This window comes from Rana temporaria, chromosome 11 (genome assembly GCF_905171775.1).
Source record: "Rana temporaria chromosome 11, aRanTem1.1, whole genome shotgun sequence".
NCBI classification, from domain to species: Eukaryota; Metazoa; Chordata; class Amphibia; order Anura; family Ranidae; genus Rana; species Rana temporaria.
This window is the reverse complement of record NC_053499.1, coordinates 146,601,251-146,617,075: the sequence shown is the minus strand read 5'-3', so window position 1 is coordinate 146,617,075 and position 15,825 is coordinate 146,601,251. Positions and strand designations below refer to the sequence as shown.

Genomic DNA, 15,825 nt, shown 5'->3' with positions numbered 1-15,825 from the left:
AAAATGTCATAAATATATCACATAGTTTGTAGACGCTATAACTTTTGCACAAAACTAATCAATATACGCTTAGTGGGATTCTTTGTTTTACCAAAATATGTAGCAGCATACCAAATTGCTTAAATTGGTGAAAAAAATTATTGGATATATTTTATAGCAGAAAGTAAAAATTACTGTATTTTTTTCCCCAAAATTGTCAGTCTTTTTTGGTTTATAGCGCATCGAGTATCGCATAGGTGATCAAGTATCATCAAAGGATAGCTCAATTTGTGGGGAAAAAGGACATACATTTTATTTGGGTATAGTGTGGCATGACCGCACAATTGTCAGTTGTATGTAATGCAGTTCTGTATCGCAAAAAATGGCCTGGTCATGAAAAGGGGAGGGGGGTAAACCTTCTGGAGCTGGAGTGGTTAAGTTGTGGTCCTATAAGGCTGCAATCTGCACATGCCATACCCAAACACCATCTATGATACACATACAAAAATCTCATCATACCGCTATCCTCCTCGCTTTCATCATCTTCATGCTCCTCTTCCTCAGCTCCTCCCTCTGCGCCTTCAGTCTCTTCCTCCTCTTCACCGTCAGAGTCAGATTCATCCAGCCACTCTTGTGTCTCTGTTTAGACAAAAAAAAAAAGTCAGTAAACACAATACTGCTTAGCTGAATTATTCTTAAGACCAGTAATGGTCAACATACTAGATACAGGGGTCCTCAACTGCAGCCCCCAAAACCCATAGGTCAGGGTTTGACAAATTTGCTTGGAATCTAGGAGCCAGCTAAAAAAGTTAGGAGCCAGAAAACTCGCCCGTCCCGACGAGCTCGCGCGCAGAAGCGAACACACATACGTGAGTAGCGCCCGCATATGTAAACGGTATTCAAACCACACGTGAGGTATCGCCGCGATCGTTAGAGCGAGAGCAATAATTCTAGCCCTAGACCTCCTCTGTAACTCAAAACATGCAACCTGTAGTTATTTTTAAACGTTGCCTATGGAGATTTTAAAGGGTAAAAGTTTGTAGCCATTCCACGAGCGGACGCAATTTTGAAGCGTGACATGTTGGGTATCAATTTACTCGGCGTAACATTATCTTTCACAATATAAAAAAAATTTGGGATAACTTTACTGTTGTCTTATTTTTTAATTAAAAAAAGTGTATTTTTTTCCAAAAAAAGTGCGCTTGTAAGACCGCTGCGCAAATACGGCGTGACAGAAAGTATTGCAACGATCGCCATTTTATTCTCTAGGGCAGGGATCCTCAAACTACGGCCCTCCAGCTGTTGTAGAACTACACATCCCATGAGGCATTGTAACACACTGACATTCACAGACATGACTAGGCATGATGGGAATTGTAGTTCCTGAACAACTGGAGGGCCATAGTTTGAAGACCCATGCTCTAGGGTGTTAGAATCAAAAATATATATAATGTGAGGAAAGGAGATGGCAGTGAAAATTGTCATTTTTCACTCCGAATTGCTGTTTAACATGTAATGCCAACGGGGCCTCAATTACCAGGCGCTGTGTGTTAGTGGGTGTCCTGACTCTCCTGAAGTCCAAGGGAGGGGGCGAGCTCGACACTCCACACCAGGGAGAAAGCCTCACATTACTGTGTGGAGTTACAGACAGAAGAACAGGAAGTGAGGATTTCTCAGAAGAAATAAGGACATTTAAAAGCAAAATGGAAGGATGAGGTAAGTGAAGGAGGACTGCACTAAGGTAAAGGAAGCTATTTAGGAAAAACATTTTTTACCTTTACAACCCCTTTAAGTTATGTCTCTATGTATGTGCTGCTTGCAGTAACCAATCATATTCTTCCTTCCAGAGGAAGTTGTGCAGTACAGACAGACAACCCCCTGACTTACTTGGGTCCATTTCCACCAGCACTTTCCATTCCTCCATCTTGTGAAGGTCAAGGCAGTAGAGGTCATTCAGCGTGAACTGTCGGTCGCCAACCTCGAACATTCCTCCGTACACATACAAGAGCCCTTGCTTGACGGTGATCATGGTGTTGGAGCGCGGGGACGGCTCTACCCGCGGCCCTGTTGCTTCCTCCTTCTCGTCATCCTCCTCTTCTGCGCTGTCCTCTTGGTCACTGGCTGGTCCTGCCTGGTTAGAGATCACCTGCTTGATGGTCATCACGGTCCCATCTTCAGCCACAATCTCCTTGATGATTTCCATGGGTTCTGCCAGGCCCTGAGCAGATGCCTCGTCACTGCCGGCTGGCTCGGTCTCTGCATTCTTATCACCACGCCGCCTCTTCTTTCGTTCCGATTTGGGGCCCTGAAATAATAGAAGACACAGACTATGGATTAAACAAATCTCTGTCTCCCCAAAGTGTACAAACAAATGCAAAGGACCGACACGCACGCGCGCGCAAACGGTGACCGCACTACACATGAGATATTGCTCCAAACATCAGAGTGAGAGACTTACTTTAATTTGGCCAGCAAACCAGCGGTTCTTCGCCTGATCATAAAAGTAGATGTCGTTGAAGAAATCCCCTTCAATGCTTTCCTCCTCTTCCTCATCAAAGACACCCCCAAAGAGAATGCTGCGATAATTAACGCCGACCGCCATGGCAAAACCTGTCCGAGGGTTAGGCTTCACGCCGGATGGGTTTAGTCTGGCCCAAGTCCATTTATCTGGAGGGGAAACAAAAGATATTGGGTTCAGACTGTGGAAGAAACAGGTACGTTGCTGCGAGCTGCATTGTGCATGAGCGACTGGGGTATCTGGACATACACACATGATGTAAAGATGCGCAACAGTTTTTTTTTAAAACACCTACAAGTTTCTGCTGATCCACATACACAGAGGAGAATGGATCCCCTTTTGTTTGCTTTTAGTGGACCGGGCTGGATCAGAGGCAGGTGGGTGTAAAAAGGACAAAAGTCAGTTTACACCCGCTGCTCAATAGGGGTGAATGGACCGTCCAATCAGGTCTGCCTTTAGAACTGACCGATACAAAGCAACTTTGTTTATAACCACCTGCCACCCGTGGCGTACCCGCCTGTCGCTGGACTTCAAGTGGCTGGATGATGCCTGAAGGTGCAAGCATCATCCCAGTACCGTGTTTTATTTTTTTAGAGCAGGCGGACAGCTCTCATGTAAAAGAAATCCTAGCGGGTTACTGGATTGCCTTTATAAGGAGCAGGAGGGGACATTCCCCTCTCACAACCGCGCGTCCACTAGCTGATCGGTGGGCCGAACAAGGCCCGGATCAGCCTTAATCGGCTCTCGTCTATGGTAACCCGGAAGCATTGACCCGACATCCCCCCTGGTTTATGTGAATGTCAATGGCGCCATTTTCAAAAATCAAAAAGCTTTAGAAAATTCTGATCTTGGCATGATCGAATGCTTTTAAGGGCAGAGTGGGGATTATGTGTTCTTGTAGACCCCAGATCTTTCTATAAAGAGTACCTGTCACTGCCTATTGCTGTCACAAGGATGTTCACATTCATTGTGACTGCAATAAAACTGATAAAAAGCAAGAGTATAAAAATAAAGTAATAATAATAAAAATTATATATTTTTTTTAAAGTACCCCCTCCCCCTGTGCTCGAGCACAAAGAAGAAAGCGCACATCGGTCCAGCACGCACGCAAACAGCGATTGTCACAGATGTTAGGTGTCGTCGTGAACATCAGATCATGGGCAGTATCATGGGTGGACTGACCATTCGGGCACTGCCCGAGGGCACCATGCCACTGGGGGTTGCCAGACGCAGTAAAACCGGCATAACATCATCCTTTATATTTTACAAAAAATTGGGTTATGTATTGTGGGTTTTTTTGCATTACATTCCCCCCCCCCCAAAACAAATGCGTTTGAAAAACCGATGCCAAATACTGTGCGACAAAAAAAATTGCAAAACCCACCAATTTATTTTCTAGGGCCTCTGCTTTAAAAACATATTTTTTTTTTTAGCAAAAAATACTAATTGTTACATTTAAAAAAAGGCCCGGTCAGAAGTGGATAAACAAACATGAGAAAGCAAGATACAACATAACATTGTTTATAAATATTGTTCAGACGGGAGATAGAAAGATGTTTATAACAAGGTTACTTTATTTCTCTCTGTACTCCATATGATCAATGTTTATAAACAATGTATCTTTCCATCTCCCGTCGGAACAATATTTATAAACAAGGTTACCTTGTTTTCTTTCCATCTCGTACCCCTTAAACAATGTTCATTCCCCGACTTAGTTGGGGTAGGCAGTACACTTCGGTGGGGGTGGGTCAGCCACGCCTTCGTGACCTTTGACCTCTGGGAACCCATATTCTGACCTTTGACCTCTGGGGGAGGTCCCTGTTCCAATTCCTGAGTCCTAGTCTTATGCTTCAAGGGGAAACCCAACTTGTCTATCAAACTTGATTATTAACCACTTCAGCTCTCACTGTTACTTTGTATCTCTATACTGCCATCTGAACAATATTTATAAACAAGGTTACTTTGTATCTTTCTATTTCCCATCTTAACAATGCTGATAAACCATCAACCATCTCCCATCTGTAAGTAACATTGTTTATCCCTTTCATGCCTAAGCCTGTTTCTGACATTTGGTGTTTACAAGTTAAAATCCATATTTTTTGCTAGAAAATTACTTAGAACCCCCAAACATTATATATATATATATATATATTTTAGAAGAGAATCTAGAGAATAAAATGGCGATTGTTGCAATATTTTATGTCGGACGGCATTTGTGCGGCGGTATTTTAAACGCAACTTTTTGGGAAAAATTTACTTTCATGAATTTTAAAAAAATGAAAAAGTAAAGTTAGCCCAATTTTTTGTGTGTAATGTGATAATGTTACGCCCAATAAATAGATACCAAACATGTCACGCTTTATAATTGCACGCACTTGTGGAATGGCGACAAACTACGGTACCTAAAAATCTCCATAGGCGACGCTTTAAACTTTTTTTTACGGTTACCAGGTTAGAGTTACAGAGGAGTGCTAGAATTATTGCTCTCGCTCTGATGATCACGGCGATACCTCACATGTGTGATTTAAACCCTGTTTTCATATGCGGGCGCGACTTCCGTATGCGTTTTCTTTGTTGCGCAAGCTCGCGGGGAGGGAAGCGCTTTAAAAATTTTATTTTTTTCTTATTTATTTCTATAATATTAAAATTTGGTTTTTTGTTTGTTTTTTTTACATTTTTATCACTTTTTTTTGCTGTCACAAGGAATGTAAACATCCCTTATGACAGTAATAGGTGGTGACAGGTACTCTTTATGGAGGGATCGGGGGTCTAAAAGATCCCTGATCCCTCCTTTGCACTTCAAAGTATTCAGATCACCGAAAACGGCGATTCTGAATACTGTGTATTTTTTTAAATCCGGCGCCATTGGCAGCCCAGAAACCTGGGAAGTGACGTCATGACGTCTCTTCCGTGTTTACATTACGGAGACTGAATCAAAGCCATTTACGGCTTAGTTTCAGTCTGCGACTGAACACTGGAGCTGCAGGATCGAGGATCGGGTCTCCCGGTGGGACGGGAGGCCCTGGTCAGAGCGGCGAGAGACGGCGGGAGGGGGGTGTCCCCTCCCGCTCCTCCGGCATAACAACCGAGCGGCTTTTAGCCGCATCGGTTATTATGCCTGGATAGCCAATCAGGATGATGCCTGCAGCTGTGGGCATCATCCCGGTATAACCCCCGGAAGCCGAGGACGCATATATGCCTACGCTCGGCGTGAAAGGGTCATAAACATTCATCAGATGGGAGATAGAAAGATACAACGTAACCTTGTTTATGAATATTGTTCAGATGGCAGTATAGAGATACAAAGTAACAGTGAGAGCTGAAGTGGTTAATAATCAAGTTTGATGGATAAATATAGACCTCAGTAAGGACAGACACCACCAGAGGATAGAGATCGGTGGAGTGTCTCTACGTCTTGCCTAATAAAGTTTTGCAAGTGAGACTAAAAGTGCAGCGACGACGACCGGACTTCACACAACACCACTGACCAGAGTGCAGCTTGTGGCTTTTGAGAGGTGACTTATCTGGCCAGTTGGAGAACTACAAGTTCCAGCTTTCTTGACTGTCAAAGAAAAGTCTGCCACTAAGAAGAAAGATGGATGAGAAGGCTACAATGCACAAGTGTGACCCCCTCCCCTCTCCGGCGGCCCAGTTCCATTAATAAAATTGGTTCATGTCCCCCCCCCCCCCCACCTTTCTTTTCTTGAAGCGTCTAAGTGCGTCCGAAAGCCTAATCACCCGTGTCCATCCATATGCTCCCTGTAACGTCTGCAGGCCCACGGGATATGTGTTTATTCAGATGAAACAGCGGATCAGCTGGTTAACGCGGCCGCTCGACATTCTCATTTTTTTACTAGGATGAAGATTTATAGCTGGATTCAAGTAGGGCGTCGCATCTTTAAGGCGGCGTAGCGTATCGTATTTACACTACACCGCCTTAAGTCAGAGAGGCAAGTACTGTATTCACAAATTACTTGCCTCCTAACTTACGGCGGCGTAGCGTAAATGGGGCCGGCGAAAGCGCGCCTAATTCAAATGAGGGGGCGTGTTTTATGCTAATGGGGGGTGACCCGACGTGATTAACGTTTTTTACGAACGGCGCATGCGCCGTCTGTGTACATATCCCAGTGTGCATTGCTCCAAAGTACGCCGCAAGGACGTATTGGTTTAGACGTGAACGTAAATTACGTCCAGCCCCATTCACGGACGACTTACGCAAACAACGTAAAAATTTTAAATTTCGACGCGGGAACGACGGCCATACTTAACATTGGCTACGCCACCTAGGGGGCAGCTTTAACTTTAGGCGGCGTAGCTCTTACGGAAACGGCGTATCTTTACTGCGACGGGCGCACGTACGTTCGTGAATCGGCGTATCTAGGCATTTGCATATTCTATTGCACCCTAAGATACGACGGCGAAAGCCGTCCTATCTTAGATAGGTTTAAGTGTATCTCAGTTTGAGAATACACTTAAACTTACGACGGCGCAGATTCAGAGTTACGTCGGCGTATCTACTGATACGCTGGGGTAAATCTTTCTGAATTTAGCTATTAGAGTATTAAGCAGGACGCCGAGTAACAAGTGCAGCACAGGGCTACTAACACCATACAGCAAAAATTGCAGCCATGCTGGGGCGCTGTGCTGGCAGGACGCTAGAAAAGGTTCATGCAAGCAGCATCTTTGAGTCGCTTTAGGTATCTTCCCCATACAAAGGGAATAGATCGTATTTTTTTGCTGAATAAGCACGTGTTACGTTTCATGCCGCGACTCCCCGGAGATCTGCCCCGCCCCCAGGCTTACTGTCTCCCAAGATACAGCATGTCACCAGCCACCCGCTGCTCCTTCTAATTACTGGTTGGCAAGGCCGGCATCGAGCACATCACCACCTGATGTTTGTTTTGTGGGCTGCATGAACAAGGAAGGCATCAGCCCACTGGTGAAATTATAGAGTGCCGCTCGAGGGGGAGAGTCAGTTACATAACACACGGGGGGAGGGGGAGGGGGGACATTTATTATATTTATTTCAACCACAAATGGGGATCCTAAAATAGTGGTGAAAGGTACAGGGGGCCCTCCTCAAACGTGGCCCCCGATATCTTCAAAGGACTTTATATAATAACTATTATAGATAATGCTACAGAAAACGGTCATAGACAGAAGACCTACTGGAGGAAACGGCTACAGACAGTTCTATGGAGGTGGGACACTATTCCCCCCACTGATAACAATGATGGGGTACTATTCCTCCCACTGACACCAATGATGGGCCACTATTCCTCCCAATAACGTCAATGATGGGGCAAACCCCTTCCACCGACACTAATGATGGGGCACTATACCTTCCACTGATACCAATGATGGAGCACTATTCCTCCCACTGATAACAATGATGGGGTACTATTTCTTCCACCGACACCAATGATGGGCCACTATTCCTCCCAATAATGGGGTACTATTCCTCCCACTGACGTCAATGATGGGGCAAACCCCTTCCACCGACACTAATGATGGGGCACTATACCTTCCACTGATACCAATGATGGAGCACTATTCCTCCCACTGATAACAATGATGGGGTACTATTTCTTCCACCGACACCAATGATGGGCCACTATTCCTCCCAATAATGGGGTACTATTCCTCCCACTGACGTCAATGATGGGGCAAACCCCTTCCACCGACACTAATGATGGGGCACTATACCTTCCACTGATACCAATGATGGAGCACTATTCCTCCCACTGATAACAATGATGGGGTACTATTTCTTCCACCGACACCAATGATGGGCCACTATTCCTCCCAATAATGGGGTACTATTCCTCCCACTGACGTCAATGATGGGGCAAACCCCTTCCACCGACACTAATGATGGGGCACTATACCTTCCACTGATACCAATGATGGAGCACTATTCCTCCCACTGATAACAATGATGGGGTACTATTTCTTCCACTGACACCAATGATGGGCCACTATTCCTCCCAATAATGGGGTACTATTCCTTCCACTGACACCAATGATGGGCCACTATTCCTCCCAATAATGGGGTACTATTCCTTCCACTGACACCAATGATGGGCCACTATTCCTCCCAATAATGGGGTACTATTCCTTCCACTGACACCAATGATGGGCCACTATTCCTCCCAATAATGGGGTACTATTCCTTCCACTGACACCAATGATGGGGCACAGCTGCTATGCGTTCTTTTTACTCCCAAGTGACCACCAAGCCTGAAGCATTTTTACTCACATTGGCAACAAGTTCAAGTGAATATTAATGGCCCCTTCCAATCCAATGCTCCCAGTGCTGACTGTTTGGGTAGGACTTAAACACCAAAGAACGGCATGTGGACCTCAGGCTGCAGGTTGAGCACCAGGACCTTCTGTATCCGACCCTGGAAAGTGGCGCAAGTTTACCCCTGCTATATGAGGGGTAACCTTACGCCAGTCCGCCGTATGCCATGTTAAGTATGGCGTCGGGTCCGCGTCGTCTTTTCCCGTCGGGTACGTCGTTTTCCTAAGTCGTTCTTGTATACGACTTTACGTGTGCGTCATTGACGTTTTCCGTCGAGAAATGGAGCATGCGCACTGGGCCATTTTAAGCCCGGCGCATGCGCAGTTTGATCGGCACGGGGGCGCGCTTAATTTAAAAACAAGCCGCCCCCTTTGAATTACGCGGGGATACACCGGGCCATTTACACCACGCCGCCGCAAATTACGGAGCAAGTGCTTTGCGAATAAGGCACTTGCTCCAGTAAGCTGCAGTGGCGTAGTGTAAATGACTTACACTACGCCGGCGGCGTATCTACGAGAATCTGGCCCAGGATTGCTTTAATCATTGTAGCACCTTTCACATACCATTCAGGTTTTGTGTATATTGCTTTTTAACTTTCTTTTCAGTTTGCAATCAAGAAAGCAGAAGATAGCGCTCACCTGCACCCTCCGCCTTCAGTAGGAACATGTCTGTGTGGACGGTCCCTTTATCAACATCCTTCTTTATTCTCTGGAAAGAATGATTACAGTCAGAGACCACCGAAACTTACACACACAGGGTGAAATTATTCTGAACTGGCATCATATGTTTGCGCTGCTGCCAGTTAGTAGATTAAATCTGACCTTCCCTTCGGTCTTGCACAGTTGTACCGGCTCCTCTCTTGGACTGAAATGGCTTACTCTGCTTTCACCGCACACTGTAAGCTTCTCGCAATGTGCATTAGAAGCTGAAGCAAATCAGATGGAGCCCGCCTCATTTCTTGGCTGCAGCATCATCTAGTCCAGTGATGGAGAACCTCGGCACCCCAGATGTTTTGGAAATACATTTCCCATGATGCTCCACTACACTGCAGAGTGCATGAGCATCATGGGAAATGTAGTTCCAAAACATCTGGGGTGCCAAGGTTCCCCATCACTGATCTAGTCCTTTCCTCCCCAGCCTGTCTCTGGACCACCTCTTTCATTCAATCACGAAGGCTCAACATCATTTGTGGGCGTTACTTAGGGTGGTCTGCATGCAAACAGCCTGCCTAGGAATGCCCACTCCTTCAGACTGACACCTGAGCATCAAGGCATTTTAAAATTTGCATAACTCCTCCCAGGAACCAGCCCACTGCTTGTATCAGGACTGAGGGATCTTAAGAGGAGTACGGAGGTAGGATGCTACAATGTTTTCAGGAAGCTATGTACAGCACCTTGCTGGCTTCTGCCACCAGCCTATGACCTGCCTGCATTGCACAGAGGTCTAAAATAAGAAACATAACAAATAAGAGAAGTAGACTGTTGGGCCCGGATTCACATACATCGGCGCATTTTTATGCTGGCGTAGCGTATCTAATATACGCTACGCCGAAGCAGCGCAGAGAGGCAAGCACCGAATTCACAAAGCACTTGCCTCCCAAACTGCCCTGGGTTCCCTCAGCGTAAGCCGTCGTAGGTGAAAGTGGGCGTGAGCCATGCTAATGAGGCGTGACCCCATGCAAATGATGGGCCGAGCGCCATAAAGATACGAATAACGAACGGCGCATGCGCCGTCCCATGGATGCATCCCAGTGCGCATGCTCAGAATCACGTCGGAACTACTCCCTAAGATACGATGGATCACTGCCTACGACGCGAACGTAACCTACGCCCAGCCCTATTCACGTACTACGTAAACAACGTAAAATACGACGGCTGTGTTCCCTGGTCCATACCTTAGCATGAGTTGCGCCTTATATATGGGGAATAACTTTACGCCGGACGTACAACTTACACAAACCGCGTATATTATGCGCCGGTCGCAAGTACGTTCGTGAATCGACGTATCTCCCTCATTTCCATATTTGAATAGGAAATCAATGGGAGCGCCACTTGCGGCCAGCATAAATATGCGTCCACGATACAACGGCGTAGGAAAGTTACGCCGGTCGGATGAAGCCTATTTTCAGGCGTATCTTAGTTCTGTGGGCACGGCAAACAGATACGACGGCGCATATTTGCACTTACGCCGCGTATCTGGAGATACGTCGGCGCAAGTGCTTTGTGAATCCGGGCCTTGGTGTTTTATTTCACATATCCCCTAATGGAACATTTTCAGCAACAGAATTGGCGGCGGTAAGGAAAGAAGGAAAGCCGACAGCATTGCCAGGACAGGGGGGTGGGGCACACAGGGGGACCTGGACAGTATGTGGAAATGTAGTGTGCACAAGGAGCGTGATCAGTGTGGCAGGGTAACAATTACTAGAGCCAATCCCCTGTATGGCTCTCACTGCAGCAGCTGAAAGCTGGTAGAATTAAGAGGGAGAAAAGCCAGCTTTCAGCTGCTGCAGAAAGCCAAACATTGATTTCAGCATTTGTCCCTCCGCCACGCCGATCACTCTCCCTGCCCACATCCAATTCACCCTGCTGCCTGGGCCTCCCTGCTGACCTGAACTACGAACATTTACCTTTAACATCACTTCAATTTTGGTACGTATTACCCATTTCACTATTAGAAGCAACACTACAGCCTGTGTGCACACACAACTCACCTGCTTGGAATAACCGCCATAGATGACCAAGCTACCGTCCTGAGTGGTGGTCATTTGGCATCCGGATCGTGGTGAAGGACCCATCCCAGACGGAGCAATCTTGGCCCACGTAAAGGTGTCAAGGTTAAATGTGTATAGGTCATTATAGTAGATGTAGTCCCTAGAAATGAGCAGACACTTTTTACAGAAAGTAGCTTGGAATGGGCTGTAAGGCCGAGGACATCCAAGGCAAAGAAGATTAGATAGCACACAAAGAATAGGCAAAAGAAAACAGAAGGAATGGGCCAGGTCGGGGGAAAAAAAAAAAAAAAAGCAGGAGAAAGAGGGCAGGGAAGATAAAGTAAAGCAAAAGAACAGAGGGCAGTGAAGGGGCAGACGAGAGAACAGATGGCAGCAAATGGGCAGGTCAGAGCACAAAGGGCAGGGAAGGGCCAGACGGGAGCACAGAGGGCAGTGAAGAGGCGAGTAAAGGAACCGAGGGCAGTAAGGGGACAGACAGAAAAACAAAAAAAGGGCATGGGGTGGAAACGGTAAAAAAAAACAAGCAGGAGTATGAGATAGAAGAAAACACACAAACAGCCACATCGTGGGCTGGCAGTAGAAGATAGGGAAGGGTAGGCAGGAGAACAGAGGGCAGGGAAGAGGCAGGCAGAAGAAGAGTGGGCAGGGAAGAGACAGGCAGAAGAACAGAGGAAAGGAAAGAGGCAGACAGGAGAACTGATGGTAGGGAGAGGAGGTAGACTCTTAGGACTAGGACAGGCAAGGCTTTGAGATGGCAGGACACACTGACAGAGTCTCAACTTGCAGGCAGAAGAAGAGTGGGCAGGGAAGAGGCAGGCTGAAGAAGAGTGGGCAGGGAAGAGGCAGGCTGAAGAAGAGTAGGCAGGGAGGAGGCAGGCAGAAGAAGAGTGGGCAGGGAGGAGGCAGGCAGAAGAAGAGTGGGCAGGAAAGAGGCAGGCAGAAGAAGAGTGGGCAGGAAAGAGGCAGGCAGAAGAAGAGTGGGCAGGGAAGAGGCAGGCAGAAGAAGAGTGGGCAGGGAAGAGGCAGGCAGAAGAAGAGTGGGCAGGGAAGAGGCAGGCTGAAGAAGAGTGGGCAGGGAAGAGGCAGGCTGAAGAAGAGTGGGCAGGGAAGAGGCAGGCTGAAGAAGAGTAGGCAGGGAGGAGGCAGGCAGAAGAAGAGTGGGCAGGAAAGAGGCAGGCAGAAGAAGAGTGGGCAGGAAAGAGGCAGGCAGAAGAAGAGTGGGCAGGAAAGAGGCAGGCAGAAGAAGAGTGGGCAGGAAAGAGGCAGGCAGAAGAAGAGTGGGTAGGGAAGAGGCAGGCAGAAGAAGAGTGGGCAGGGAAGAGGCAGGCAGAAGAAGAGTGGGCAGGGAAGAGGCAGGCAGAAGAAGAGTGGGCAGGGAAGAGGCAGGCAGGGAAGAGGCAGGCAGAAGAAGAGTGGGCAGGGAAGAGGCAGGCAGAAGAAGAGTGGGCATGAAAGAGGCAGGCAGAAGAACAGAGGGCAGGGAAGAAGCAGGCAGAAGAACAGAGGAAAGGAAAGAGGCAGACAGGAGAACTGATGGTAGGGAGAGGAGGTAGACTCTTAGGACTAGGACAGGCAAGGCTTTGAGATGGCAGGACACACTGACAGAGTCTCACCTTGCGCTCTCATGGAATCCTCCAAACACAATCAGTTGTCTCTTGGTATAAACCATACGGTGCCCACTTCTTCCAGAGGGGCCTCCAGTAGCCCTATAATACATGAGAAAACAGCAGATCTGTCAGCACTTTGGTTTACCAAGCAAGAAAAGCTGATTAATAGGAACATTATAGGGTTGGTTTACTAAAACTGGAGAATGCTACATCTGGTGCAGCTCCTTATGGTAGCCAATCGGCTTCTAACTTCAGCTTGTTCAATTAAACTTTCACAAAAAAATTTGTTTTGTTGCTATGAACCGCACAAGATTTTGCACTCTTCAGTTTTAATAAACAAATCCCTATGAAATGTATTGAGAAACCAGTGATGGAAGACCCTTCCATATCTCTTCCCCACCTGTCTACTTGTTAGCTAAAAATTCAAAAGGACAAGGTTGACAGTATCTTATTATTTTAGGGCTGCTCTGATTCTAAGGCCCCGTACACACGATAGAATCCATCCGCAGATAAATCCCAGCAAATGGGTTTCTGCGGATAGATCCTATGGTGTGTACACGCCAGCGGATCTGTTTCCGCGGAGAAATCTCCTCTGGGATGGATTCCAGCAGATCGGATATTTGCTGTGATGCACAACAAATCCATCTGCTGGAATCCATTCCAACGGATGGATCCGCTCGTCTGTACAGACTTACCGGATCCATTCGTCCAAAGGGATTCCCCGCACGCGTCGTAATGATTTGACGCATGCGTGGAATTCCTTATATGACAGCGTCGCGCCCGTTGCCGCGTCATAATAGCGGCGACGGCGCGACACGTCATCGGCAGAGGATTTCAGCGCGGATTTCAATGCGATGGTGTGTACACGCCATCGCATAGAAATCCTCTGAAATCCTCGAGAGGATTTATCCGCAGATACGGTCCGCTGGACCGTATCTGCGGATAAATCCTCTCGTGTGTATGGGGCCTTAGGATATCCTTATATATTTGTTTTGCTCTCTAGAAGACTATAGCATGTATTTAATATATCAGGGTCATAGTCACTTCTGTTTTTCTCAGGTATTTATCTATCTTTCCTGCATCCGGAACAGATGAAAGCTTCTCATCCTGTGAAGTATCTGGAGAGACACCTGCAGGAAGGACGGGATCTGTCACATCTGTCCTAGCAACCAAACTCTTCACGACGGCGGGCGGACCAGATGGGATGAGCGTTGTGCAGAGCTCCTCTGGCGCTGCACTTGTCACCTGTGCACCTGACACCTGGCCAGCCCGGGGACCTCCGCACAGCCGCCAGAACCGATCACCGCTAGATAAGCAGCCTCCTGGGAACTGCCGTTGTTGTGGTGATGGTAGGCTTGACACAAGGAGGAGACAATTAACTACATACAGACACACGGCACACAATTAGAAGAACGTGAAAAGAATACAACAGGTCCTGACATCTAGCCAATTAGTCCATTACAAATTCTGCAGAGATCCCAGCTGCTTTTGAGCATCCAGCTATAGTAAGAAAACAAATCCCCCAGTTCGGCTTTATACGCATTGCCTGGATTTAGCAAACTTTACAGTAGAGCGAGTCCTACATGCTCCTGTCCTGTAGATACTGGCCCGGATTCAGATACAATGGTGTATCTATCGGCGGGTGTAACGTAGCTCAGATACGTTACGCCGCCGTAACTTAGAGCGCAAGTTCCGTATTCATAAAGAACTTGTGCCCTAAGTTACGGCGCCGTAGCGTATGTGGTCCGGCGTAAGCCAGCCTAATTCAAATGTGGATGATGTGGGCGGGTTTTATTTAAATTAATTGTGACCCCACGTATTTGACGTTTTTTGCGCCGTTCGTGAAAGAATCCCAGTGCGCATGCTCGAAATTACGCCGCAAATCGTCAATGCTTTAGACGTGAACGTAACTTACGTACAGCCCTATTCGCGAACGACTTACGCAAACGACGTAATCGACGGAAAATTTGACGCTGGCCCGACGTCCATACTTAACATAGGATACCCCTCATATAGCAGGGGTAACTTTACGCCGGAAAAAGCCTAACGTAAACAACGTAAAAAAATGCGCCGGGCGGACGTACGTTTCTGAATCGGCGTATCTACCTAATTTGCATATTCCTCGCGTAAATCTACGGAAGCGCCACCTAGCGGCCAGCGTAAATATGCAGCCTAAGATACGACGGTGTAAGAGACTTACGCCGGTCGGATCTTAGGGAAATCTATGCGTAACTGATTCTATGAATCAGTCGCTTAGATACGACCCCGCAACTCAGAGTTACGACGTCGTATCCGGAGATACGCCGTCGTAACTGCCATCTAAATCCGGGCCACTGATCGCAGAACACAGCAGTGCAGGCAATGAAACTTTGCAGAATGAGGACTGAGTGAGACGTAACGCTATGTTCACACTTCGTGCGCTTTCCAGACATACAAAATCATGCCGATTATTAGCGAATGCGTGGCGGAGCCACTAATACTTAATGGCACCCCCATGTATCCAACATTCACGTTTTCCTGTGTGCATTGACATATAGGCTAATATGGAGGGCAGTTTAGAGACCCCCCAAAAAAAAAAAAAAAAGAAAAAAAAGTCAAACACCTGTAAAACAGGCGTTTTTGAGCTACACTAGCACTAGCAACAATGGTAGTGAGAAGAATCAGGGCAAGGGGTGTTTTTGATTTT

The 15,825-nt window shown here is 47.0% G+C and overlaps 1 protein-coding gene across 1 annotated transcript in view; it reads right to left on the bottom strand.

Annotated features, from left to right (window-relative positions):
- The window catches only part of KLHDC4 (kelch domain containing 4), a 42,286-nt gene that overhangs the window by 1,530 nt on the left and 24,931 nt on the right, over nucleotides 1-15,825 (bottom strand). Inside the window, exons 6-11 of the mRNA XM_040329384.1 lie at nucleotides 13,146-13,238; nucleotides 11,512-11,671; nucleotides 9,440-9,509; nucleotides 2,438-2,646; nucleotides 1,867-2,284; nucleotides 499-618 (exon numbers count right to left, since the gene is read on the bottom strand). Of these exons, the coding sequence (XP_040185318.1) occupies nucleotides 499-618; nucleotides 1,867-2,284; nucleotides 2,438-2,646; nucleotides 9,440-9,509; nucleotides 11,512-11,671; nucleotides 13,146-13,238 (1,070 nt within the window). The remainder of the gene's footprint in view (nucleotides 1-498; nucleotides 619-1,866; nucleotides 2,285-2,437; nucleotides 2,647-9,439; nucleotides 9,510-11,511; nucleotides 11,672-13,145; nucleotides 13,239-15,825) is intronic.